Source organism: Carassius gibelio, chromosome B14 (genome assembly GCF_023724105.1).
Source record: "Carassius gibelio isolate Cgi1373 ecotype wild population from Czech Republic chromosome B14, carGib1.2-hapl.c, whole genome shotgun sequence".
NCBI classification, from domain to species: Eukaryota; Metazoa; Chordata; class Actinopteri; order Cypriniformes; family Cyprinidae; genus Carassius; species Carassius gibelio.
In genome coordinates, this window is record NC_068409.1 from 5,129,055 (window position 1) to 5,155,257 (window position 26,203).

At 37.5% G+C, this 26,203-nt stretch overlaps 2 protein-coding genes across 4 annotated transcripts; one reads left to right on the top strand and one right to left on the bottom strand.

Annotated features, from left to right (window-relative positions):
* The first annotated feature begins 2,222 nt into the window (after nucleotides 1-2,222).
* On the top strand, nucleotides 2,223-18,576 carry znf185 (zinc finger protein 185 with LIM domain). Of its 2 annotated transcripts, none has more exons than XM_052574246.1 (26): nucleotides 2,223-2,416; nucleotides 4,001-4,059; nucleotides 4,423-4,543; nucleotides 4,621-4,725; nucleotides 6,125-6,157; nucleotides 6,245-6,304; nucleotides 6,463-6,510; nucleotides 6,619-6,699; nucleotides 6,791-6,871; nucleotides 7,415-7,471; nucleotides 7,681-7,737; nucleotides 7,828-9,204; nucleotides 9,337-9,378; nucleotides 9,960-10,019; nucleotides 12,760-12,843; nucleotides 13,028-13,081; nucleotides 13,542-13,592; nucleotides 13,688-13,723; nucleotides 13,811-13,861; nucleotides 13,981-14,040; nucleotides 14,319-14,342; nucleotides 15,313-15,381; nucleotides 15,475-15,525; nucleotides 15,928-15,990; nucleotides 17,809-17,911; nucleotides 18,095-18,576. In XM_052574246.1, the coding sequence occupies exons 2-26, from the start codon at nucleotides 4,050-4,052 to the stop codon at nucleotides 18,191-18,193; spliced, it is 2,877 nt and encodes a 958-aa protein (XP_052430206.1). In that variant the 5' UTR covers nucleotides 2,223-2,416; nucleotides 4,001-4,049; the 3' UTR covers nucleotides 18,194-18,576. The 2 variants fall into 2 exon arrangements, with proteins under 2 accessions (XP_052430206.1, XP_052430205.1); XM_052574245.1 differs by having other exon boundaries at nucleotides 2,228-2,416; nucleotides 15,925-15,990.
* Nucleotides 18,577-25,312, bottom strand: fut11 (fucosyltransferase 11 (alpha (1,3) fucosyltransferase)). Of its 2 annotated transcripts, none has more exons than XM_052574248.1 (4): nucleotides 25,173-25,312; nucleotides 22,581-23,253; nucleotides 20,812-21,434; nucleotides 18,577-19,390 (listed from the first exon to the last, which is right to left on the bottom strand). In XM_052574248.1, exons 2-4 carry the CDS (start codon nucleotides 23,244-23,246, stop codon nucleotides 19,243-19,245), a joined length of 1,437 nt encoding a protein of 478 aa, XP_052430208.1. In that variant the 5' UTR covers nucleotides 23,247-23,253; nucleotides 25,173-25,312; the 3' UTR covers nucleotides 18,577-19,242. The 2 variants fall into 2 exon arrangements, with proteins under 2 accessions (XP_052430208.1, XP_052430207.1); XM_052574247.1 differs by having other exon boundaries at nucleotides 25,165-25,310.
* Between the last annotated feature and the right edge of the window lie 891 nt (nucleotides 25,313-26,203).

Below are 26,203 nucleotides of genomic sequence, written 5' to 3' on the forward strand. Positions count from 1 at the left end.
CCCACACGTCACGCCTCCAGGCGCTCGTGTTTTTCCGGGAAAAATCGGTACAGACTATCTTTCTCTTATGAATATAATAAAACTAAATACTTTTTGGAGTTATGAAGGATGCAGTACTACTCTATAGGTACTCAAGATTAACAGGGTATTGAGTGAAAACGAGCATTTCACCACCCCCCCCCCCCCCCCCCCCTTAACAAAATTCAAATTATAAAACAGATAGTTCCGGTCCTTGATTCTGATTGGCTGAGCCAAGTTCCAAGCTGTTGTAAATTATTCTACAAATACACCTTTGTTTACTCCTGTGTGTTGCTCGGCAACCACTTTGTTGTAACCACAACTGTTTCTAAAGAACTATATTGTTTAGCAAAAGAGTACTGTTTTTATTAATATCATTTCACGTTATTTGCTCTGTTTTATTCTGTGAAACCTTACTATGTATATGGAATAACCGTTTTATAAAAGCAACAATCCTCTTAAAGCCGCGATTTACAGTGAATACATTTTTTGGGGGCTGTGTGCACTTTGCTTCACGTCGTACTTAAAAATGTCTCTTAGCTGTTATAAATTCACTGTAAACCATGGCTTCTTGAGGTTTATTGCTTTATTTACAAATAATGTAATTAGAAATGTAATCACAATGACATATGATCCCTCTTGTATCTGTTAAGAGTAATTATTGGTAAGTATTTTTCTCTGCCCACTTCCACCTCCTCTACAAAATCTACTTCAGTCGCATATGAAGAGAACTATTATTATGTCAAGCCAGTCACCCATTAGTGATGCATTTTATCTTGCACAAAGGACATGACAGCAATGTTTCACTAATGTTGCATTTTTGGCATTCCTCCTGCAGGCGTTGGATGGGAGGTGGGGGTGTTGTTCAGATGGCTGAGATTCTCCTCTCACAGATATGAATCGCTATCGCTGTGACTCACAGTCGCCAAACCTGTTCCCGTCCCAGGTGTAGCCCCTGGTGAAACCACACCAGGCCTGTTAGCTCTTTCTCATGTTGACGGGGTGTGAGTGCGTCTGAGGGCAGCAGAGTATCCTAGAGACTGAACACACCCTGTATATACACACACACTGTACACACTTGAGACTGCGTGGTTTGGATGAGGCCCACAGTCTCCATTTAAAAAACCCTGACTCAGCCGTTCACCTCCAATGAACACTGAGTTATCATTGACAAGTTTATGTAAGCAGTTCGTAGACAGGCGTTGCTTTCGAAAGTCTACAGCGTGTGAGTTTTTGAATCGGTGTAAATCTGTCTTATCTATCAGCTCTATCGGAATGCACAGCTTTAACGAAAATAAAATCTGGGTCCATTCATAATGAAAGTGCATGTTCATAAACACAGTGACATGAATACACATTTTGTGACAAATGTCTGATTTAAAATGTGATTTTTTTACAAATAAGAAATTTGCTTTAAAAAATGTCAAGCTGGTAAAAACAAATATATAATATGTATTACAGCATTTTAATTTTAATTTTATTTTTTAAATATTCATGTTTGAAAAACCATTCTGTCCATCAAAATGATTTCCTCTAAAGTCAGGGTGGTGCAATCAAACTATTTTGTTGTCATGTGACAGGACCTGAAAAACCTCATGACTATGTCAAGGCCCATCAGACTCATATTTTTGAAATACTATTTCAGGATCTAATCAAATAGTACATCCTCAGAAAAAAAAAAGAAAAAAAATATATATTGTACATGCAGATATATATATGAAACCGTGAATACAAAGATAACAAATTTCAAATTTTGGCATGTGTTTTAAAGCAGATTTTTCAATTATTTTAGTTTTAATTTTATTCTTTCTTATTCCTCATTGACCTCGAGTCTGTCTTCAGTAAGTGGCACAAGCTGGTCTTCTTGGAAGCTTTTCTAGAATAGTCCCAGAGGAGCAGCTAATGAGCGCACACTGTCCCTCTGGACACCGATGTGTGTGTGTGTGGTCTTCTGTCTCTCAGTCATGCAGAAGGCAGCTTAACCCCATCTCAGTTCAACCAGTTCAGAGGACAGCGCTTCCACTAATTGTTTGGTGCAGATTTGTCTGAATTTGGGCTGTAAATGCAACAGAATTCAATGAATAAAGGTGGGAGAGTATCACACCTCCCATTGCTGCCAAAACATGAAGTGCATACACACACACACATACACACACACACACACAGAGGTACACACCTATAGGTTTGGTTGGTCTGGCCTACCTGACTGGCTGAGCGGGTCTGTGCCCACACCCTTCCCTGCTCGCTGGAGGAGAGAGCTGTCAGTGAACACCTCCCCTGGACGTGTGTGTGTGTGTGTGTGTGTGTTTATTGACTGAGCTCACAATCAGTCAGCTGAAATCACCAGCACTGCTCAGTGCACCTGCCACCATACTGCAGCTAAACTGACATTAATAAGGTAAGTCCCCTCTTCCACTGGTTTCTCACATGTCCTGGGACTGTGGTGTCATCTGTACCGGCTGATATATGACACAGTGAAAGTGTTTTTGCTTCATATCTGTGATTTGGCTTTCACTCTGGCGCTGTCACAATCGCTGTTCAAACTTGTTTCGTGCTGTGTTGACGCTTGAAGGTCTTTTTGTGTCACTATGGTGCAATGAGGACTGTCAGAGCGACTTTGGCCTCATGGACTTACAAAATGAATTTACTGCCAATACGTTTAAATGTCACTTGCAGTTGTGAGGCTGTAATTTGGACAGTATATATCATGGTTTCTCTTATGTTGATCAGTAGAAAGCATATTGTTCAGAAATATACTCAAATTATTACGAATAGTTAAATATAACAAAACAAACACACTGGGATTTTGAGTCTGACATCCAACAATTATGGAAACTAAGGGTGGTTGATCTTGAACTCTGTTTTACAGAAAGTGCTTATGGAAATAATTACAGTCGTTTAAAAAAACTAGGTAGGCAAAAATTCTGAACATAATGTAAGGGCCATAATGAAAATTGTTGCATATGATCAGCTGTTCAGACTCTTTCATTGTCTGTGTGTGTGTGTGTGTGTGTGTGTGTTGTGCCTGGATGGACAGGCTCTTCTACATGGTTTAGAAAAGAAACACTGATGTTTCAGTGTTACAGATCTCTACAGATGCATATCTTAGGATCTGTATCTCCGGTTCAAAACAACCTGATTAAATAAACATATATTCATGATTTTTGGGCTATTTCGTAAAGAAATGCATGAGTAATTTGACTTATGTAACTGAAACTATTTAAGCATGCCATCAACGTGACTGTCCAACTTCCCTGTTTTCTGTGTAGGACGAACGAATCTGTCAGTTACTTGGAGAATTTCCTGAATGGAATTTTTATTTTGAAAGATGTGTAACTTTTGTTTTGTTTTGTCAGTTTCATGATGAGAGATATATATTGTGGTAGTTTAGCCTGCTGACAATTCATCCTCTTTGTGTACCTACAATATATAACTTTGGGCATATAATTCACTGTATACTTGGTGATTTTTATAAAAAAAAAAAAATAGATATATATTGCATCCAGAAATAAAAAAAACAATAATAAATTAATGTAATCAACTAATTTATTAATGTACACTCACATTCAAAAGTCTGTGGTTGGTAGGATTGATTTATTTATTGATTGACTTATGATCACCAAGGGTGCATTATTTTTATTTTTTTTATCGAATGTACAGTAAAAACATTAAAGTGAAATATTATTACAATTTAAACATTTTCTATATTATTACATATACAGTACATTGTTAAAATAAGTTTACGGACATTTTCTTCACCCTAAAACACAACACAATGATTCAAAATATGTAAAGAACTGAACATTGTAAACGCTGAATCTTTATATTTTACTGCGCCTTTGTTGAATTGCCAGTACTTTCTATTTAAAAATATATATTGTACCATGTAAATTAAAAATGAAAAGCCAAAAATGAAATGAATACAAATATTTGCTTGTGGGGGTTTTAATGACTGACCTTTATTTATATTTTTTAAATCCAGGTGTCTTTCGAGGAAGTTTTTAGACCTTTTTGACTAGCGGGCCACTACGATGTCCAAAGGTAAGATCCAGTAACCAATGTTTCAATGTATCTTATCTTTAAATGAATCTTACATAAGCTAAACTCTCAGTGTTTGTGCATAAGTCAGAGCTAATTAATTTATGGCATTCCATTCTTACAACCAAAACAATGATGTCCTGCGTCACAGCATCAAATCCTGTCGTGCCACATGTCACACATTTCTTAACACACTTAACTTTCTGTTACACTTTTCTTTTTTTTTATTGTCTCATACCACTGTTGTAATGTACAGTGATGAACCAGTGATGTAATCAACTTAGCATCTTTTGGCTCAATGTCGTGATTTTGAAACATATCTTTATATGTTTGTGTATCATAAGTTCTGGACTGTCTTGATTTCAGAGGGGGACAGACAGTCAGTTTTGCGGACCACAAAGGTTCGCACTGCTCTGAAAGGAGACAACAGCTGGATACAGAGACAACAGCAAGAGAATCTTGAGAAAGATGAGGAGGAGAAACCATGGTGAGAAATAAAAATTATAACAAATCTTAAATTTCAAAGCTCACAGTACAATTTATCTAATGCATTCTCTCTTGTAGGGTCGCCGAAGTGCGAGCAAACCGTTCAAGTGGTGTGTTTGAAGAAACAAGTCCTGTTTCCTCACCCACAGTCAGTGTGCCACAGCCCATATCCGACACAGAGATGTATGCATTATTACTCTCCATGTTCTATATCTACATTTACTCATTTAGCAGGCCAAAGTAACCTAAAGATGTAGAAAATGTCAGTAGTGCACAGTAAAGACTTATTTGTGTATTGTGCAGTGTTCTTTTTGGGTTGATCGAAGACCTAACACACCATTGCATTTTGAATTATGTTCAGAGATTTGAGCTAGAGGAGCAATCCTGTACTCCAGTGCTTTGCAGCATCAAAAAAATGGCATGACTTGTTGTCTGTGGTGAGGTGGTCTGCTTAGATTAAGATGGTGCTCATACACTATCACCAAGTTATTGGCAACGTGAATGGTTTATTTGTGAACTTTGCTGAATGGTGTTGTCTTAAATTGCCGGCTGGCTTGGGAGAAAAGAAGCCTCCCATACAGTTAAGCTCGAGGTGGTGTTTTTCCCCTCAGACCGCAAACACTGATTTGGTTATGAATACAGACTATTGATAGCTGCTGATATATACAGTTAATTCCTTACATGCAGGAGCAGAGCGCACATGCTAGTTTGTAGACAGCTGTAGTCTGTGAGTGTGTTCACAGATTTTTGGTGCAGACCCAGCTGACAACACCGTCTGCTTTTGTCGCCGCTAGTTCTTTGAATTTGCTTTGTGTCCTTATCAGACCAACCAAGGTCTGTTCAGCTACTCTAAGAATGTCAAGTTGGAAGAAGAACTACATGTCATTGGCATAGCACTAGCAGGAAAATCAATGTTTCTGGATGATAGGTCACATCAATGTTGTGTATTTTAGAAACTAGAAGGGACCAATAACCGAACCCTGAGGCACACCAGCAGTTATTTGACACCAACACACCATGGATAATTTGTCTGTAAAGTAATACTGAAACTAGTGAAGTGCAGTTCTGTGAACAATAAGGTGGACAGGAGGATCTGGTGAATTACTGTGTTGATGGCTACAGAGTGGTACAGCAGACTGAGGATGAATGATTGACAGGATGCTTTCGACAACTGCAGGGCTTTGTTGACTTTATAACAAGGTTTCTATTGAATGTCTGCTTTTGAAGCTTGACTGATTGTTGTCTAGCTGGTTGTTCTATGAGAAGTTAAAAAAGTGCTTTTGGAATTGAAATTGGAAAGAAACTGATCTGAAATGTTCTGTTATTATAAGATGATGTACCTTTTTAAGCAGTGGAGATATCTGACATTGTAGGAGTGACAGAAGAAGTGTAGGAGATGTGGCTTGTAGAAAATAGAAGGGAATAGGGTTAATAAAAATGTAATATATACACTCCTAAAGATGAAGGAATCTTCACAGCGATGCCACAGAAGAGCCATTTTGGTTCCCTGAAGAAACTTTCAGTTGAAAGAACTACATGTTTACATGTTAAATGAGACAGTATTTTATTTTCAAATTCACAGACCAAAAGCACCTGCATCTGGATACTTAATCAGGTAATGAGAATGCTCGGGTCAATCAAAAGTTATCTTAGCACTGCCTTTGTATTACTTTCCTTCATATCTGACTATTTTCTTTTGCAGAGGGGTTTTCAAGAAAACCGATTCCAAGCCAACATCAAATTCATCCACCAATGGATATGCGTAAGAACATTCTGAAGGATCAGAAATAAATTCCATTAAATTAATATGGATGTATTTTTTACACTAAAACTACATTTCAAACTACATTATATAATTTGTAATTGCTAATAAAAGATAAATCAGTTTTAATAGAATTATATTTGTCTCTCCTCCTTTAGTGGAATAAATAGCTTCAAGAAAAAGCCATCTGAGACCTACAAGAAAATGTAAGTTAGCCGAAAACACTCAAGCATGTGGGGTTACGCACATGAAGCCTTTGAGCTCATTTTAGCACATCTTAATTATGTTTATTTCCATAAATGTTCTTATCCCAGAGCCCCCCACACAATTCGCTCCAGCAATGAAAAGACAGTGCAGTCTGAACCAACTCTGAGTCCAGAGGAAAAGGAAAAGAGGTGAGAGACCCCACTCTACAGGCTGATTTATCCAAGGTGACTTCTTTTTCTTCTTCATAAAATAACCTTTCCTTTGTATGTGTGTGTGTAGGACGGAAGCAGCCAGCAGTGTGCTGAAGGGATCGGCAGCAAACCGCCGCTCATACGTAATGTCAGCTGCAAAGAAATATGAGTAAGTATCTTGTTGAAATATGACTTCTGGAAATCTGGAAACTTCAAGATACTTTGGAAGTGTATCATGGTAATACCATGCACATTAGTTAATAATGTGTACCTTCAAGGTGCTAATATACATGTTTTAGGCCTAAATAAGGTAAAAAGGTGTATCCAGGGATTTATTTATGAGTGTATCACCACTGTGTATTTTTATAAGAAGGCCTCATAATTGTTTTATTTTTTATTGACGTGTTTCATGATAAATAAATAAATGTTTCTTACACCATCAACAAAACTACCAATACTATTCAAATTTTCCATTATTTATTAAAACAAACAATATTTATCATCAAAATGATTTATTCTAAAATACTGACTATAAGAACACAGTAACAATTTTCACATTTCATGTGCATTTTATTTGTTAACTGTTCTTGCATCCATGTGACTTTTCCCCATTCATTCTTAATTAATTTTCGTCTGTAACACTATTTGGTTAAAATATTAATATTAATCCATATCCTATTCCTCACTCAATGTTCACATCTAATATCTCCAGATCTACAGAGACGCCTGACAGCTCTGCAGATATTGGCATTTCCTTTGTTGCAAAAAGGTACGAGCCCAAACTGACAAAAGTAACCTGTTAAAGTTGCAGAGTTGATGATATAGCACAGTTTAATCTTACTAATCTATTATTATGTGCATCTGCTTCCATTAAAAAAACAGCAATAAGTTAAAGTGTCCCACTTTACTTGTTTAAACCCTATTTGTTATCACCTTTGTCCTCATCCTCTTACTTCTGCATGTGTGTGTGGTTTGTAGGGTAGATATCAGTGATGATGATGACACAACATCTGTTAAGTCTGTGCCTGTGCAAAGGTAAACTACACAATATCTCTCAGTTATACAGCTTTGAGCTCCTATATCTCGTTTAACACCATTTCAATTGTAAATTTCTTTTATTTTCAGTGTAAACTCAAACATTGAGCCAGTGGTGAAGGAGGTCAAGCCAGCAGCACCTGAAATTAAATCTGAACCTAAGCCAGTGACCGAAACTAAACCTACAACACTAACTAAAACAACAGCTGAAGCTATCGCCACATCCGAATCTAAACCAGTGCTAGCAAATACAACACAGCCTAAAACAGCATCTGAGCCTAAACCTACAACTGGAACTACAACAGTGGCTGAAACCAGGCCTACAGCACGAACTACAACAGCAACTGATCTTAAACCCACATCAGAACCTAAACCAGCTGAAACTAAACCTACAACAAAAACTGAGCCTAAACCAGCAACTGAAACTAAAACAGAAACCAAAACTACAATTCAAACTATAACAGCAACTGATCTTAAACCCACACCAGAACCTAAACCAGCTGAAACTAAACCTACAACAAAAACTGAGCCTAAACCAGCAACTGAAACTAAAACAGAAACCAAAACTACAATTCAAACTATAACAGCAACTGATCTTAAACCCACATCAGAACCTAAACCAGCTGAAACTAAACCTACAACAAAAATTGAACCTAAACCAGCAACTGAAACTAAAACAGAGACTAAAACTACAACCCAAACTATAACAGCAACTGATCTTAAACCCACATCAGAACCTAAACCAGCTGAAACTAAACCTACAACAAAAATTGAACCTAAACCAGCAACTGAAACTAAAACAGAGACTAAAACTACAACCCAAACTACCATTGCAACTGAACCCAAGCTAGTGGTTGAAACTAAACCTACCACACAAACTACAACAGCAACTGAACCTAAACCCACATCAGAGCCTAAACCAGTTGAAACTAAACCTACAACACAAATTGAACCTAAACCAGCAACTGAAACTAAATCAGAGACTAAATCTACAACACAAACAACAACAGCAACTGAATCTAAGCTAGTGGTTGAAACTAAATCTACAACACAGACTATAACAGCCACTGATCCTAAACCCACATCAGCGCTTAACCTGGCTGAAACTAAACCTACAACAACTGATCCCAAACCAGCAACTGAAACTAAAACTGAACCTAAAACTACAACACAAACTACAACAGCAACTGAATCTAAGATAGAAACTAAATCTACAACAAAGACTACAATAGCAAGTGATCCTAAACCCACATCAGAGCCTAAAGTGGTTGAACCTAAACCTACAAAAACAGCTGAACCTAAACCAGCAGCTGAAACTAAACCTACAACACAAACTACACCAGCAACCGATCCTAAACCCACATCAGAACCTAAACTAGTGACTGAAACTAAACCAAAACCTGAAGTGATATCTGCAACTCAGCTGAAACCAACTGAGCCTAAGCCTGAACCAGTTCCAGAGAAAAGGTTCGCTGTATTAACATTCGTATTACAGAAATGTAAATAATTGCATATCTGATGTTAATTACATATGGCATTTTACGCTTTGTGTCTGTAGACAGAAACCTTTATATTTCTCCATGTTTTTATCTTTTGCAGCCTGTCTGACACCCTGATATCCTTCAGCACAGAGCCTGCCAGGTACAAAGATGATCCCATTCACGCATAATAGCATCCATCATATAAAGATTATGTTCATTAATCTCAGTGCCATTCATGTGTACAGGGGTTTCATGCAGTATTAATGAGTTCAGAGCGGAGAGTGAGAACGCTGATATTGTTGCTGTTTATCTGCCCTCACTGTCATGTGAATTGATTGCGCTTATTTTAATGTGATAGTTCACTGCAGTCCAATATAAACTTGTCAGATTCACAGTCACGGTTCTGATCTATTAATTTTTAATTTTGAAGCACAAAGCAATTTGATTTTTATTCTAACGCAATTGACAGGGTTTGTCAAAAAATTTAGTAAAAATTTCTAAGTTGGTTGACTCTCTACTATGTGTCATTTCTCATTTTCATGAGAGTGCAGATGTTCACCAGATTTACTTTGACAGGGTTGAAGCAGTAACTCTCTGATCAAATATTAGGTGGATGACAGACACATCCCAAGTCTGCTGAATGACTTTAAAGATCAATTTTGAAACATGCTGTTTTGTAACAGACCACTAGAGGACAGGAGTGCTCTCTCTGAAATGATGATGTATTTCTTTGTCCTGCAGCTCTGGCCAAGCAGATTCAGGGGTAGATCTTCTCGGTCTGGGTCTGCTGACAGACAACAGGTGAGAGAGTGAGAGAGAGATAGAGTGAGTGAGAGAGTGAGACAGAGTGAGAGAGAGAGAGTGAGCGTGAGTGAGAGAGAGTGACAGAGAGAGAGAGAGTGAAAGTGAGTGAGAGAGAGTGAGAGAGAGTGAGAGTGAGAAAGAGTGTGTGTGAGAGAGTGAGAGTGAGAGAGCGAGTGTGAGAGAGAGAGGCTGAATGCACTTGTAGTTATTAGTGAAATTATTTTTGAGTCCCAGAGGAGTGTAATATGCAAGACAGAGGATGTGGTCGTTCTGTAAAATTGATGCCTCATATATATGTCTACAAAATGAGTTCAGTCAACCTTATTATCTTACTAAAGATTAAAATGTTATATTAGAGTACAAAACCGATTCCAAAAAAGTTGAGACACTGTATAAATTGTGAGTAAAAAAGGAATGGAATAATTTACAAATCTCATAAACTTATATTTTATTTATAATAGAATATAGATAACATATCAAATGTTGAAAGTGAGACATTTTGAAATGTCATGCCAAATATTGGCTAATTTTGGATTTCATGAGAGCTACACATTCCAAAAAAGTTGGGACAGGTAGCAATAAGAGGCTGGAAAAAGTTACATGTACATATAAGGAACAGCTGGAAGACCAATTTGCAACTTATTAGGTCAATTAGCAACATGATTGGGTATGAATAGAGCCTCTCAGAGTGGCAGTGTCTATCAGAAGTCAAGATGGGCAGAGGATCCCCAATTCCCTCAATGCTGCAGCGACAAATAGTGGAGCAATATCAGAAAGGAGTTTCTCAGAAAAACAATTGCAAAGAGTTTGAAGTTATCATCATCTACAGTGCATAATATCATCCAAAGATTCAGAGAATCTGGAACAATCTCTGTGTGTAAGGGTCAAGGACGGAAAACCATACTGGATGCCCGTGATCTTCAGACTCTTAGACAGCACTGCATCACATACAGGAATGATACTGTAATGGAAATCACAACATGGGCTCAGGAATACTTCCAGAAAACATTGTTGGTGAACACAATCCACCGTGCCATTCATCGTTGTCGGCTAAAACTCTAACTTTATACAGTGGGGCTCGAAAGTTTGGGCACCCCTTGCAGAATCTGTGAAAATATGAGTAATTTTCAAAAAATAAGAGAGATCATACTAAATGCATGTTATTTTTTATTTAGTACTGTCCTGAGTAAGATATTGTACATAAAAGATATTAACATTTAGTACACAAGACAAAAAAAATTGCTAAAAATTATTAAAATAACCCCACTCAAAAGTTTGGGAATCCTTGGTTCTTAGTACTGTGTTCTGTTACCTGATGATCCTCGGCTGTCTTTCTGTTTTGTGATGGTTGTGCATGAGTCCCTTGTTTGTTCTGAACAGTTAAACTGAGCAGCGTTCTTCAGAAAAATCTTTAAGGTCCTGCAGATTCTTCAGTTTTCCAGCATCTTTGCATATTTGAACCCTTTCCAGCAGTGACTTTATGATTTTGAGATTCATCTTTTCAGACTGAGGACATTTGAGGGACTCAAACACAACTATTTAAAAAGATTCAAACATTCACTGATGCTCCAGAAGGAAACAAGATGCATTAAGAGCTGGGGGGTGAAAACTTTTGGAATTTGAAGATCAAGGTAAATTGTACTTAATTTGTGTACCGGGAAACATACAAGTATCTTCTGTTGCTTAGGAAGGGCAGAACTAAATGGATTTTTTTTTAATTTCAACAAAATAAGACAAATTTGGCCATCTTCGTGTTCAAAAGTTCTTAATGCATCTTGTTTCCTTCTGGAGCATCAGTGAATGTTTGAATCTTTTTTAATAGTTTTCTGAAGAACGCTGCTCAGTTTAACTGTCCAGAACAAACAAGGGACTCATGCACAACCCTCACAAAACAGAAAGTGGATCATCAGGTGACCACACACACAGTACTAAGAACCAAGGGTTCCCAAACTTTTGAGTGGGTTTATTTTACTAATTTCAGCATTTTTTTTGTCTTGTGGACTAAATGTTAATATCTTTTATGTACAATATCTTACTCAGGACAGTACTAAATAAAATATAACATGCATTTAGTATGATCTCTCTTATTTTTTGAAAATTACTCGCATTTTCACAGATTCTGCAAGGGGTGCCCAAACTTTCGAGCCCCACTGTAGGTCAAAAAGAAGCCATATCTAAACATGATCCAGAAGCGTAGGCATTTTCTCTGGGCCAAGGCTCATTTAAAATGGAAAAAAAGTGGAAAACTGTCGAATCAAAATGTGTGTGTGTGGCTTTGGCAGCTTACAATATTCCTATTCCCAAACTTGAGCAACTTGTCCCCTCTGTCCCCAGACATTTACAGACTGTTATAAAAAGAAGAGGAGTTGCCACACAGTTGTAAACATGGCCTTTCCAAACTTTTTTGAGATGCGATGAAATTTAAAATCAACTTATTTTTCCCTTAAAATTATACATTTTCTCAGTTTAAACATTTGATATGTCATCTATGTTATATTCTGAATATAATATTGAAATGTGAAACTTCCACATCATTGCTTTCTGTTTTTATTCACAATTTGTACAGTGTCCCAACTTTTTTGGAATCGGGTTTGTATATTCATTTAGCTTGAGATGGCACAATGTAGTTTTTTAACACTTACAATCTTACACAAATGTTTCTGCGAATGATTTTTTTTACTTAAAACGCCAGGTGTATAGAAGCAGTTGTTAAATGATCTGGATATTTCCCGTCTAGTTCTCTGCCTCAGGCAAACAAGACACATAAAACTCTGGACCTGCTCGCAGATGATCTTATTCCCTTCAATACTTCTACCACCAGGTGATTGTTTTGTCCTCATTCGTTCTCTATTCATAGAACTTACATTTCTTAGTTTTGAAGAATATGCACAGCATGCAGTTTCCTAGACAGATTAGTAATATGATTAATAATGTAAAAATAACACATAAAAGAACTTGACTGGAGTATTGAAGTGTAACTAATAGTTTTGTTCCCCCTCTCTCAGAACCAGCACTGACTACACCTACAGCCGGAAAACCCTGATTGAAGATTTTAAGAGGTACAACAGCATCATTTCTTTCTTTCTTTCTTTCTTTCTATTGTTCAGTTAAAGCCGATGTGTCCGAACCTGTTCCTGAAGGGCCACTGTCCTGCTGGGTTCAGCTCCAGCTCTAATGAAACACACCTGAACCAGCTAGTCAAGGTCTTCAGACTCAGGCCCTGTCCCAAATCACACCCTTTATTGTCTGGTAGAAGTCTGCTGTGGAGCTCGGCAGAGGGGGCAAATGTCCGGGGAAACATACTATAGTAATTAGTGTTTAAGATGTCATGTAAACCACCCAAACATACTGTAAATGAATGCTTACGATCTTTTTACTTTGTTACGAGATGGTAAATGTGTTGCGGTGTACTTTGTCACAGCACAATGATCCTTTTTTAACCGTGGCATCACAGTTCCACTTACATATGACAGCACACACTTCTAAGTGCAGTGTCAAATTGTTTTTTTTTTTTTTCAGCTCAGATTATGATTTCGATCCAATACCAATATCGAGTGAGCCGACAAAGAGGTGATGATTCTGAATGTAATTCTCACTGTTTATCATTAATCTGTGTGCACATGGCAGCCAACAGCTCTTTCTCTGTCTGCTTGTGTCTTTCATAGTCCTCAGTGGTACAGTCCTCCCAAACCGGACTCAAGGTGACCGTGCAGATTCATTCATCAAACTCTGTTTGCTAAAATTGTGACAATAATGGTTATCGTGATACAGTTCATTTCTATTTCCAGTTCCTCAGAAACATACAATGACTTTCAGCATCCTGTGGATTTGGTTGCTGAGTGAGTATTTAAATCAGTTTACATTAAATTTTATAATATTAAAATTTCAAAATGTAATTTTACCCAGTGCTTTCGATTAAATAGCGATATTAATCAAGATATTTGTGTTTAATTGACAGTGTGCCAGCAGACGTGTTGGTTTCCTTGGCTGAAGATGTCATTCCAGTTGATACTAAGAGGTAATTGAGGAGTGCATAAGTGTTTATTACACACCTGGATTAGTCTGTGTCGATTCATATTGTTTGAATAGAGATCCTTGCTAAGAAAAGTCAATATCATAATGGGTTAAAGTCCCGCAGAAGGAAGCCCAACCCTAAAACTGCACCTGAGCTGCAGATAAACTCTCACACAGAATCAAACGCACTTTCATACGTGTGCACACGCTCTCTGGAAGTAAAACTAGCCTTCATCTCACCGGATCCCTTTTAAAAGCAACTCCCTTTTTCTTTTTCCACAGAGACTGGAGGACAGACATGGACAGGTGAGTGCTGCTCTTTCAGTCAAGTTCACTGTGCATACAGAAGCTGTAAAAGTTCAACAATATTTAAAGTAAATTCCACTATTCATATTTGAGGTTATGTGATTACAGAAGACGGGGATATCACTACTTTGTCAAAACTTCTTATTTAAATAAATTACTAATAACAGAATCGTGGAGTGTTGATATATGAAACTTTTTAAACATGATTCATTTTGTGATTCCACAAGATTTAAAATTCCGATTCTTATTTTTGTATATATTATTTTTCAATGAAAACATTGTAATAATAATAATTCTTAATATACATTATCATTTGACATCATCACATGGCTCCCTTTGGAAGTTTTCCCATTGGCTGAGACCAAACAAACAAGATATTTATATATTTTAATGCACATTATACATATGAAATATGTTTATAAAGATATAACACCATGATTTCATATTTGATTAATGATGGAGTAATGATTAATGTTTAATATTATCTTCCAGACACGATTTGTGAAAACATGGGAAGTCCTGATGTTCCCCAAAGAGGAAAAATAAATGTCTTTCTTATACAGAAATTTTTAAAATGGGGATATCAAGCATTTAACTGTCCGGTCTGACCAAATACTCATGTATCGGTCACAAGCGCCAAACGAGCTTTTCCTGTTTAGCATCTGATTTAATAAAGAAGCAGAGCACTGGAGCTGGTTTTCTAGGATAAATAAGGATAGCCCTGCTTTAAGTCTTGGGTTACTCATTGTTTCTTAAAAGATCTTTCCTGAAATAGTGCCTTGACAAATACATGTACTGCACAAAAAAATCCTATATGTCTCTACATTTTCACCTTTACTTATGTCCCTCACAGTCAAACAAAATAACTTATGATGAACATGGGCACATGAGACCCTTCGGCTGTGCTGTGCATCAGAGATTTGTTGTCTTAGACAAGATTTCTAACATAATGACTATTTTTGTCTTATAGTTACAAAACCAGCACCAAAACAGTGGAGAGTTCTGTCCGGGAGAACTTACCAGAATCTGAACCCAAGAAGTATGTGGGAAGATGTTATAGTTTATCCTGATTCATTTAACCAGAAAGTGTTGTCCTGTTGAACGCCTGATCTCTTTTGATTGGTCTTTTTAGGAGCTTTGTCTATGTTAAGGAGTATGTGGATAACTCACCTCTTGATGGCAGGTAACCTGAAGGCTTTATATTCTTAAAATCGTTCTCTACTGTTATAGTCATTCTGAGAGATTTGCTCCGTAACATAAGCGGTTCTCAGTTGGTTTGCTTTAGGACCCAGATTACATACTGTATAATACAAAAGTAATACAAATATTCCAAAAATAAGCACTGAAATGAATTAACATGACCATGAGCGGCATAGACTCTCTGATATGTGAAGCGGACCCTCCAGGGGCTAATAATGCACAAAACACAACTGTGTGATGAGGAACTGGAAAAACGTTTTATTTTTGTAACTGATGTGAGATAAGTGCAGTGCAGAGATACTGTGCTGAAGGTTGTGGAATAGTCGTCTGTGGATCAATACAATGACTTCAACCACAAAATGCTTTGTCTTCATTTTTACAGCAGCTCTGACTATGTGTCATCCACAACCTCCAACTACAGCTACAGCAGCCCCAGCTACTACTCCCGGTAACACCTTCAGATGTCTAAACTATCTAATCACAACACACTCATTTATCATCACACATGGCCATAGATACAATCATAAAGTCAAAACAGTAATTGTCAGGCAATTATTTGCAAAATATATGGTAGGCAAGCAAATGTTAGCATAATTATACAAAATATTAACTATGTAAAGCAATACACAAATTAAAAGGGAAAATAAGCATATATAACAATACATATAGAAATATATCCCATATAATATAATGTAACAATAATAATAATATACAAATATTAAATTACATTTTTAATGTTAATTCAAATTATTTATCCATTTTTGATAATCCGGGGATGCAATGGTCACGCAGGTTTGTTTACTTGTGGGCACGAGAACTGGATGTCGTTCCCTCAACATAAGCATCTGGAGGCATGCGTCGTCGTTACCTTGACAAAATGATCTCGTGGCCACAACATAATATCACATTTCCACGAGTTAATATCTCTTGGCCACGACATATTATCACGTTACCATGATTTATTATGACCATTTAACTGACCATGCCATCTCATAAAAACTACGTTATGGAATTACATCCCCAAAAGTGTGCTTAATTGCAAAAAAATAGGTGTTCGGTAGTGACATTCCTCAAATTTACACACAGATTTTTCGGACTTTTGAACACATTTACCACAAAATGATGATACGCATCTACTTGCACCTTGTAGCTATGAGAGAGGGGGACACAGGATTTTTTCCTGATTGTAAATGTAGGCGTGTAGTTAAAATCTGTTTCAGCCAATAGACTAAAACACAGACTGTTTCAGTAGTGAGATGAAACAGGACACATTTTTGTTTTGTTTCATAATTTACAAAGAAAATTAAAATTAATATTTTTTGAACTTCACTTTTTAAAAGAATGAAAAAGATACTTTTAAAAACAACAATGGGAATAAAAATTCAATTTAATTTTCATTAGTTAAAATTTAGGGGTTCAGTACAGCCACCTCCCAGTCCCAACTTAAAGTACCAAATAAATGAGGCCTTCATATATATTAAGCTTACAAATATTTTAAATATTATTGTGGGTTTCAATAGATAAGATAGATGGGATCTTAGTAAACATCTAAGATTTGAATACTTAAATGTGTTTTTTGGTTGTGGGACAGCAGTTTGCACCAATTATGTAGATGGCCCATCAACACTATATGGACAAAAGTATTGGACCCCCTTCTAATGAACTTATTTGACTACTTTAGTAATTCCCATGAGTACAAATCTTAACGTTTAAGCTTATAATGATGATATTGTAGGGAATTATGTGCTTCTACTTCTACAGCAACAGTTTGGACAGGACCCTTTCTCTTCGAACAGTTCAGTGCCTCTGTGTATGAGGCGAGGTTCAGAAAGAAATGACTGATTGAGTCCGTGTGGAAGAACTGGACAGGTCTGCAGAAAGCAGCTGAACGCCTCTGCTCTGACTTTAAATGCAGACTTGAGCCGAACACTCTTCACCAAACACCAATGATTTGTACATATGGGTACAGTCATTTTAGACACTTCCAAAACTGTTGCAACAGAAATTGAAATAAAAATTTTAAATACACAAATTATTTTAAAGTTCTAATATCTTAAACTTTCTACTCATGGAAATGACTGAAGTATTCAAACCTGTTCATTAGAAGGGGAATCCCAATACTTTTGTCCATATGGTGTATCATTTATAGATGTATAGACTCATCTAAGTGTGCTTAAGTATTGCAAAAGCAGTGATGAGTGTGAGGAAATGGGGATTTTAGTTTATTATCCGAACTCTAAACGATGTCCTCATTTGGTCATTTTAGAAGAGATATGACTCCCTGTACATACTGTGGAGAAATGGTGGGAAATGATGCCAAAATCACCATTGAGCACCTGAACATATCCTGTCACCCATCCTGCTTTAAGGTATGCAACAATATCCGCTCACACAAAGGACTCTTTTTTTTCCCAGACACCTCTCAATTTTGTATGGCACAATGTCCTTGATGCATTTTAGCTTGTTTGTGATATGCTACACTGCTGTACATAACATATGACAATATGCTTTAATGAAAATATGTATTGAATTTCTCCCCCCCCCCACCCCAGTGTGGTATTTGCAGTAAACCAATGGGAGATTTACTCTACAACATGTTTCTCCATCGTGGGACGGTGCATTGTGAGAGCTGCTATTCCAATGTGCTATAAGGAGATCTGCTTACATGCCTGAAATACCCCTCAACAGTATCGCTCACCTGCTGATTTGAAAAGGAATTAGACTTGTTACTGGCACAAAACATGTTCCTCTTTATTTTTCCTCACTGATCGTACCGCTGACATAGTGCCGCTGTGCACAATACCTTCTGGATATCATACAAAGGTTTTCTTGTGCTATGAATGCTTGTTGCAGTGCATTTTCCCCTCCAATTCTGTCCTTTAAATGTTTAGTCAAGACAATAAGAATGTACATCTTTGTTGTATTTAATCATCAGAAACCATTTTATAGAAATTATATCACTGTTTTAGTAGCACTGTTATGAAAAGACATATCCTGCATCGATATTCACAATTAAAGCAACATTCTCATTGAATTCAAGTCGAATTCTCCTTTTATTTTGTTACAAGAATGTGCAATAAAAAATGTAAATATATAAATATTGCATAAGAAATACTGAGGTGTACACACACATTTAAACAAGTCCCAGGAGTCTCATGGGAGAGAATCTCATGAACCACTCAAGAGAAATTACATAGTTTGGATGTATCATGTGCTTAACTCGAATGCAAAAGACACTATGATCCGAAATCTTAATGGTCCAAAGAGGGGGTTGCTTTACTTTATGCAGTGATTTTTCCTTTAGTTAAACTTGACCTTGATGTGTTTTCATGAGATCCCCTCTTCAGGACCCTCATGCACACAAACCATTATTCTTTGTTCATCATATCTGCAGTGATATCCATCTATGAGCAAGCCTGAGTGATTGTGAGCTGTGAATGTTCAACATCCACTGAAGCTTTCAGATTAACATACAGCTCAAGAACTTTCATTGTGAAAAAATGCAAAATACTGACGGGAAACATTTAAAAGTAACAAGATTATTGTGATTGTTTCTATTTGATTGGAAACTCCAATTACTTTCACAATGTAAAAATGGCTCATCAGCCTTGGGTGGACTGCCAGATTGTTTCCAGAACTATTTCAGTCTTGAGCTGTCAGAGGAAGTTTAGATCTGTGACGTCCCCTCCGGTGGCTCATCTCAGCGGCCTCTGGCTCTCCTCACAGCGATGCTCTGTATGTGATGCCACAGTAACGAGGGATCTGACACGTTGTGTCTGACGAGTGACTCCAAACCCTCGGCTTGATCCAGACTCTGCCAGTAGTCCTGCGGCCACATCTGGAGCCAGCTGAGAACAAACACACGTCACGGTTTCACTCTACTACACGTCTTGCTTTAAAACAACATTCACAAAACATTTAACTCAAAAAGCACTGCACATATAGTGTCCCCCGCTCACACTGGCACCCTTGGTAAATATGAGCAATGGTGGCTGCAAAAATAAATCGGCATCTTTGATCTTTTTTTCCATTCAAAAAAATTCAAATCTCATGATGAAATAAATGTTTTTCTCTAATGCATGTTGGCCACAAATATTGGCACCCCCTAGAAACTGTTATGAGTAAAACAGCTCTGAAAAATATTCCTATTCATATTTACATTTTTTAGCACACCAGGGTGACTAGGAGCATGAAATTGTCCAGCAATAACTTCCTGTTCCACAGGATTATAAATGAGGAACATAAAGGCCAAATTTCCTTAATCATCCATCACAAGGAGTAAAACTGAAGATTCTTGAGCTTTATAAAATAGAAAGTGACTGTAAGAAAAGAGATAATTAATCTTGTAATTAAGACGTTCCATTCAACTAAAGATGTTAAATCTGCCTGGAAGAGGATGTCTGTATCATCCTAATGCACGCTGAGGAAGAGTTTGAGTGGATAAAGACCCTCCAGGGATCACAGCTGGAAAACCGCAGAGATTAGTTGAGTTTTGGGGTCAGAAGACCTAAAAAAACATCAAACAGCCCCTACATCAGTTCGTTGTTCAGGAGCGTTTAAGGCAGAAGTATCTTCACTCCTTCAAAAACAAACTCAAGCATATTCAGTTGTCAGATGCGACTGAAACTTCAAATGGCATTGGCTTCTATGGTCAGATTAAACTAAAAAAAATTGGCTTTTTGGCAGCAAACCCACCAGATGGATTTACAAACAGGGATAAAGAGTAATCCATGTACCCCAGTTAAATATACTGCTGGATCTTTAATGTTGTTTTAATGGGTCACTGAACACAAAATGAAGTTTCTGCCATGACTGTCCCAGTCCTTTGACCTGAACCCTGTAAAAGATGAGTGAAGTGATCTGAAGAGAAGGAGCTGTGAATCTGAAGGATCTGGAGAGATTTGGGATGAAGGAAGGGTCTCTGATCTCTTGTCAGGTGTTCTCCAAACTCTTCAGGCATCATAGGACAAAACTTCCCCCAACTTTCAATTATTCTACTTCAATGATAGGTTACGATTTTTAAGATAAGGATAAACAATGCAGATTTATTTTCACAGACACTATTTAAACTGAACAGAGATGACATCACTGAATTCAATGATGAACTGACTTTAACTCTCATTTTGCATTATTGACACACTGTTTTCCAAATGAATGTTGTTCAGTTGCTTTGACGCAATGTATTTTGTTTAAAGCGCTATATAAATAAAGGTGACAGCTGCCTTTGCTCACTGTATTTATGAAATAGTGATATTTAAAATCTGTTTACCTATCATTTGGGTCAAGACCCTCCACAGGCCCATATCCAGGACTGGGCAGTGGGCAGCCCATGTGTGAGCTGTTGGCCATCTTTGGTTGGGGCGGCAGGTTTTGCTGTGGGTTCTTCCTGTGTGCTTTCACTGCCGCCAGACGCTCGTTCTCTCGGTCGCACACAAAGCACTCAAACCCGTTCAGGTAGTTTGGTTTACTCATGTCGTTGACGCCCCACTCTCTGCTCTCCAGTCCCTCCAGCAGACGCAGGTTTGTGATCTTGCTGGGTGTTTTGTACTCCAGATAGCGCGAGTACTCTGCGTCGTCTTGATCCAGAGTCTTTATGAACTCCGCCAGCTCCCGTGGAGAGGGGAAATCATCAATGAGGATAGCAGAATGATTGTTCGGGAGCCAGTCGGCCACCGACGACGAGCCCCTGTAGATGGGCACACAGCCCTGGTGCATGGGGCGCCACAGCTTCTCCGTCATGTAGTCGGGACACAGGCCGTTCTCCAGGGCCAGGTGGAACTTATAACGGCCGACAAAACTCATGAAGCGCCTGTCTTCACCAGTGGCTGTGCTGGTGTCCTCCAGATAGTCAGGCAGGGGTTTGTTATTAAGGCACTTACCATACGAGTCAATCTGAGGAGAAGACATGATGATAATTTGGATTTTAAGACCAAAATATTCTTTGATTTTTTTGTATCTGTGCATAGCTGAACACATAACCTTTCAAAATAAACTCTTGATAGCATGCATAAACACAGGCACTTGACACATGCAACACTAGAAAGTGTCCTTATCCAGTGTCTGCACTATTTCTCTATGGAGCGATTAAAAATGTCTTTCTTTTAAAACACTAGGTATCATACATTTGAAAATGGTTTCAGAGAAAAACTAGGTATTATACACTAAATGACTCAGAAACACATATTACCAGACTTTCAAATTTCTTTTTTTTTTTTTTTTTTAAATGCACACACACACAAAGAGAGAGAGAGCCATAGACAGACAGAGACAGAGACAGAGAGAGACAGAGACAGAGAGAGACCGAGAGAGAGATTACTTACAAATTGTAGTCTGTTACTGAATACAGATTACATGATGAAAACTACTTCGTAATGTAATATAGGGTTCGAAAATTTAGCTAATGTAATTAAACTACTTTTATAGATTACTCTTTGTATATCAAACTTGTTTTAAACTTTAATTAACTGTACCACAAAGAAAACATTCTATTTTCATAAAATGCATTAACGTCAGGACTGCAGTAGGTTTATGAGTTGATAAAAAGCTATTAGTTATTTAGATTACAAAAAATGTACAATACAAATAATTTACAGGCTTGAACACCAAAAATATAAATATTCAGTTTACCCTGTATGTCAATGTTCCCATTTTTGAATCCATTCAGACGATCTCTGGGTCTGGAGGTAGCACTTTTAGTTTAGCGTAGATAATTGAATCAGATTAGACCGTTAGCATCTCGCTCAAAAACGACCAAAGAGTTTTTATATTTTTCCTATTTAAAACTTGACTCTTCTGTAGCTACATCGTGTACTAAGACCGACAGAAAATGAAAAGTTGTGATTTTCTAGGCCGATATGGCTAGGACTTATTCTCTCATTCTGGCGTAGTAATCAAGGAACAGTGATATTACGCAGCGCCTGAAAATAGTCCCCAGCTAGTTTGTGTAGCTGCAGCTTTAACAGAGTTCCTGGGGTCTATTTTCAGGTTCAGAAATAAACTTTTCGAATAAAAATTGGAAATCTGTTATAACAGTATCACCTCTATATATTTCATCAGCTCTTGAACGTAGCGATCGCGGTCTGAAGGCACATCACAGTGGGACTGCATGTAGAGCACAGGGGCCAGACCGGCCCGTCTCCAGCGGTTCTTCTCCTGCAGAGGGACTGCCGCTGCCTCCAGAAGATAGTCCAGAGAGGGCAGCCACTGCAGCGTCAGCGGATAGTCCGACTCCCTCCTGAACGTGGCTGTGTAGTTAAACAGCCTGATCCCAACACTGTGCGAGAGCAGGTAGTTGTTCATGGGCGACTCTTCGTGGAAAAGCGCCCAGGTCTGATGGGCCAAGCGTGGCAGAGGAGCCTCGTACGCCCGGAAGTCTGTGCCGTAGAAAATGATGGATGCCGTGCGGCGATACAGCTGGACTTTACGGTTGCTTGTGACCAGACAGGACGAGTGGGCACAGTCCACACGCTCGGTGTCTCCTGGGAAGTGTGGGAACAGATTGGAGCTCCACCACAGAAGGATGGGCAGCTTATTATTTGGGCGAAAATCTGTGTTTCCAGGGCCACGGTACGAGCTCACACTAGCAAACTCCATGTCACTGAGGGCACTCTGGGGCTGGAAAACCTCGCTGTCCCCTGTGTCCACTGGGCCCTGGCCCCAGCAGCATACTGGGGCCACCGCAATAAACCACAGCCAAAGCCTCATAGTCAACCTGAGGAAATAAAAGACAAAACACTGAATCATTCTTCTGCTCTTAAAGGGATAGCTCACTCAAAAATTCTGTCAATAATTACTCGCCCTCATGAACCCAAAAAGTATTCTCATGGCTTCATAAAGTTAGGGTTGAACCCCTGATGTCTGGTGGACTCTTATGTTCTTGGTACCCTGATCGATGTAGTATCCATGCTGTATATAGAGGGCCAGAGAGCTCTCGGATTCAATCCGAATATCTTCATTTGTGTTTTACGGGTTTGGGACTTCATGAGTTTTTAATTTTGGGGTGAACTATCTCTTTAAACTGTTGAAAAAAAAAAAAATTCAAGTATCTGCATAGGACTGTAAATATTATTAAGGGTAAAAATAAACCTGGGCTCGATGATAAAGGCCTGCACGATGTGAAGGCATAAAGGATGCTCAAAACAGTTCTGCATCATCAAGAAAAATCACTCATACGCTGTCTAAAGTGTGGTTTATAAGCAATTACTTAGCGACCATTAAAAGTATGTTGTGGTTAGTATGAATGCGAGTAGTATGAATGTAATCCGGATGTACTACATTCATCACCTAGATGGTGACAGACAGTGATCAACCTCATAAGAAGACACATGCACTGATGGACAAAAATAATTGCCTGATTTTATAAATGTGGGAAATTACATTTGAATAAGACATATACAATCTGTGCTCGTGTTAATCGCTTGCACTTACAAAATGAGCAGACAATATCAGAAAGAAGCCTGTTTAATCAAAGTAAAGACCCATGTTTATTAAAATGTTAATGAAATGAAAATGTTTAATAGATATTTAAGAGAATGTAGCCATATTTGCATATTTTGTTAGAGTTAGGTTCAGGGTCTTAACACACACACAATTATGTAAGACTTCAGTCTTTGCGAGTAGTCACTTAAAGATACATGTTGATTCATGTCAAACAATAAAAAAACAAAGAGAAAAATCACTGACTGAATCCCTTTAGTAGCATTAATAAAGATTAATTTAAATTTAGTGAAGTGAATTTATACAAACTGCCTGAAATTTTTATTTTATTTTATTTGTATCTTTTGTATTTACTTTTGCTACTTGTTGTAATTGGTTTATTATTGATCGTTTACTTTTTCGTTAATAATGCTTGTATTTTATTAGTTAGTAGTCTATTGGTTTTTGGTTCTGTGGTATCAAAAATGATTGATATTGTCTACACAACAACATAGGGTTACATGAACCAAAAACAAAAATTTATTTATTTTTAATTACATTTTATTTATTTTTGTTTTAATTTTATTTACTTATCTCTCTCTCTCTCTCTCATACATACATACATACATACATGCATACATAGATATACATATATATATATATATATATATATATATATATATATATATATATATATATATATATATATATATATACACATACGCAAACACAGACACACACAATTTATTTACTTTTATTACTCATTTTTTTTATGATTCATTCATTCATTTTTGCAGGGTCAGGGTCAAACATTTTAACAAGGCAAGAAAAATCTTAAACTCAAGCCAGACCACAGGCAGGAAAATAACAATGCCCTGTAAACTACATGTACATGTACAGTAACAAATATGAAGAAAACGAAAATAAATGGCTGTATTTCAAAACATAATAAGCTTTTTGGTCATTGTGGTTTCAAAACGTACTAAGAAGCTTACTAGGTCTAACTTAGAGATCAATTTTGGCAAAACCTAGTTATCAGCCTTGTTAAACAGCATTTTTGGGCAATATGTGCACATATTGTATCCAGAAATGCACGTATGGAGCACACTATGTTTGAAGCACAGCCAAAGAAGAATTTAAAAACACATTTCCGACAAAACCCAAACACATACGATTATATTCCATACAACATGACGTGAAAGCTTACTTTCTTACTTCAGTTCAGGACAGACGCATGTTTTCTTGTCGCATCTTCACTGCTCTTCCTCGCCACTCTCCAGGAGAGCAGGATGGACACAACACAAGACGCTGCTGGGCTCTGAGGAATCACAGTGGGAAAACTGAGCATTACTGCCACCTAGAGTTCTGGATGAGAACTGCAAACTGAAGAGTTATATTTTTATCATTATAATTATTCAATTTCATTTGTCCTTTTAATATTAAATAATACTAATTGAATTTGTGTAACTAAACAATAACATAAAATTAGTCATTAAAAATTAATTGCGGTTAAACACACATTCTCTCTCTCTCTCGCTCGCTCAATCACTGTCACACACGCAGCGCGTGAGAGCTCAGCGTCCAGCGGCACAATATGAGGTAATTCAGAGAGGATTTTTACATGATTCAACACATATAAGAGCAAAGTGGGTATATTCCTCCTGTATGTGTGTTCACGTATGCGTAACAGTGCTGCAGTTTATTTAATAAATCATCTAAAACTGTGCTGGTCATGTAGCTAAAGTGAGCTAACAGCGCTGAGAATACATATATGATAAATGACACCAAACGCGATCATAAAAACATCAGCCATGTTTATTAGTAATAGTACGAGCTAAGTTATAATGAGCAATAACGTTGAGAGTACTAAAGATAAACCTTGAGCTTGAGCACTCGGGTGCTAAAAACACTGTTGTCATGCACTTGTGCGCATGCGCAGACATCGATCATCTGTTTCCTGCTCGAGATGTGTTCAGAATCAATAAATACGCAAGTAACGCTTAAAGTTATTAAATAACGCAGAATATTGCACTGTATTCTGCCAGTATCGTGTAGTGTGTTTATGCACTACTTTAGGATTTCTGAAACGGACCTTTTTATTTTTAGTGTTGGGATAAGAAAATTAGTTTGAACAATGAAATATGAACTATGAAAATTAGTTTGAACAAAAATTGTGACATACAAATGAGGATTAGCATTGCATTAGAAATGACTTCGTTCGCTTTATTTTGCTATTATCACTTATT

Bases quoted from the DNA above. Each gene is read 5' to 3' on its own strand.
- znf185 (XM_052574245.1), top strand. The intron at 6,700-6,790 runs GTGAGAGACCCC...GTGTGTGTGTAG, and splicing joins CCAGAGGAAAAGGAAAAGAG to GACGGAAGCAGCCAGCAGTG. The intron at 15,382-15,474 runs GTATGTGGGAAG...TGGTCTTTTTAG, and splicing joins CCAGAATCTGAACCCAAGAA to GAGCTTTGTCTATGTTAAGG.
- fut11 (XM_052574248.1), bottom strand. From the start codon at position 23,246: ATGAGGCTTTGGCTGTGGTTTATTGCGGTGGCCCCAGTATGCTGCTGG. The intron at 21,435-22,580 runs GTGATACTGTTA...TCTTCTCCTCAG, and splicing joins AGCTGATGAAATATATAGAG to ATTGACTCGTATGGTAAGTG. The intron at 19,391-20,811 runs GTAAACAGATTT...GTTTGTTCTCAG, and splicing joins GGTCTTGACCCAAATGATAG to CTGGCTCCAGATGTGGCCGC.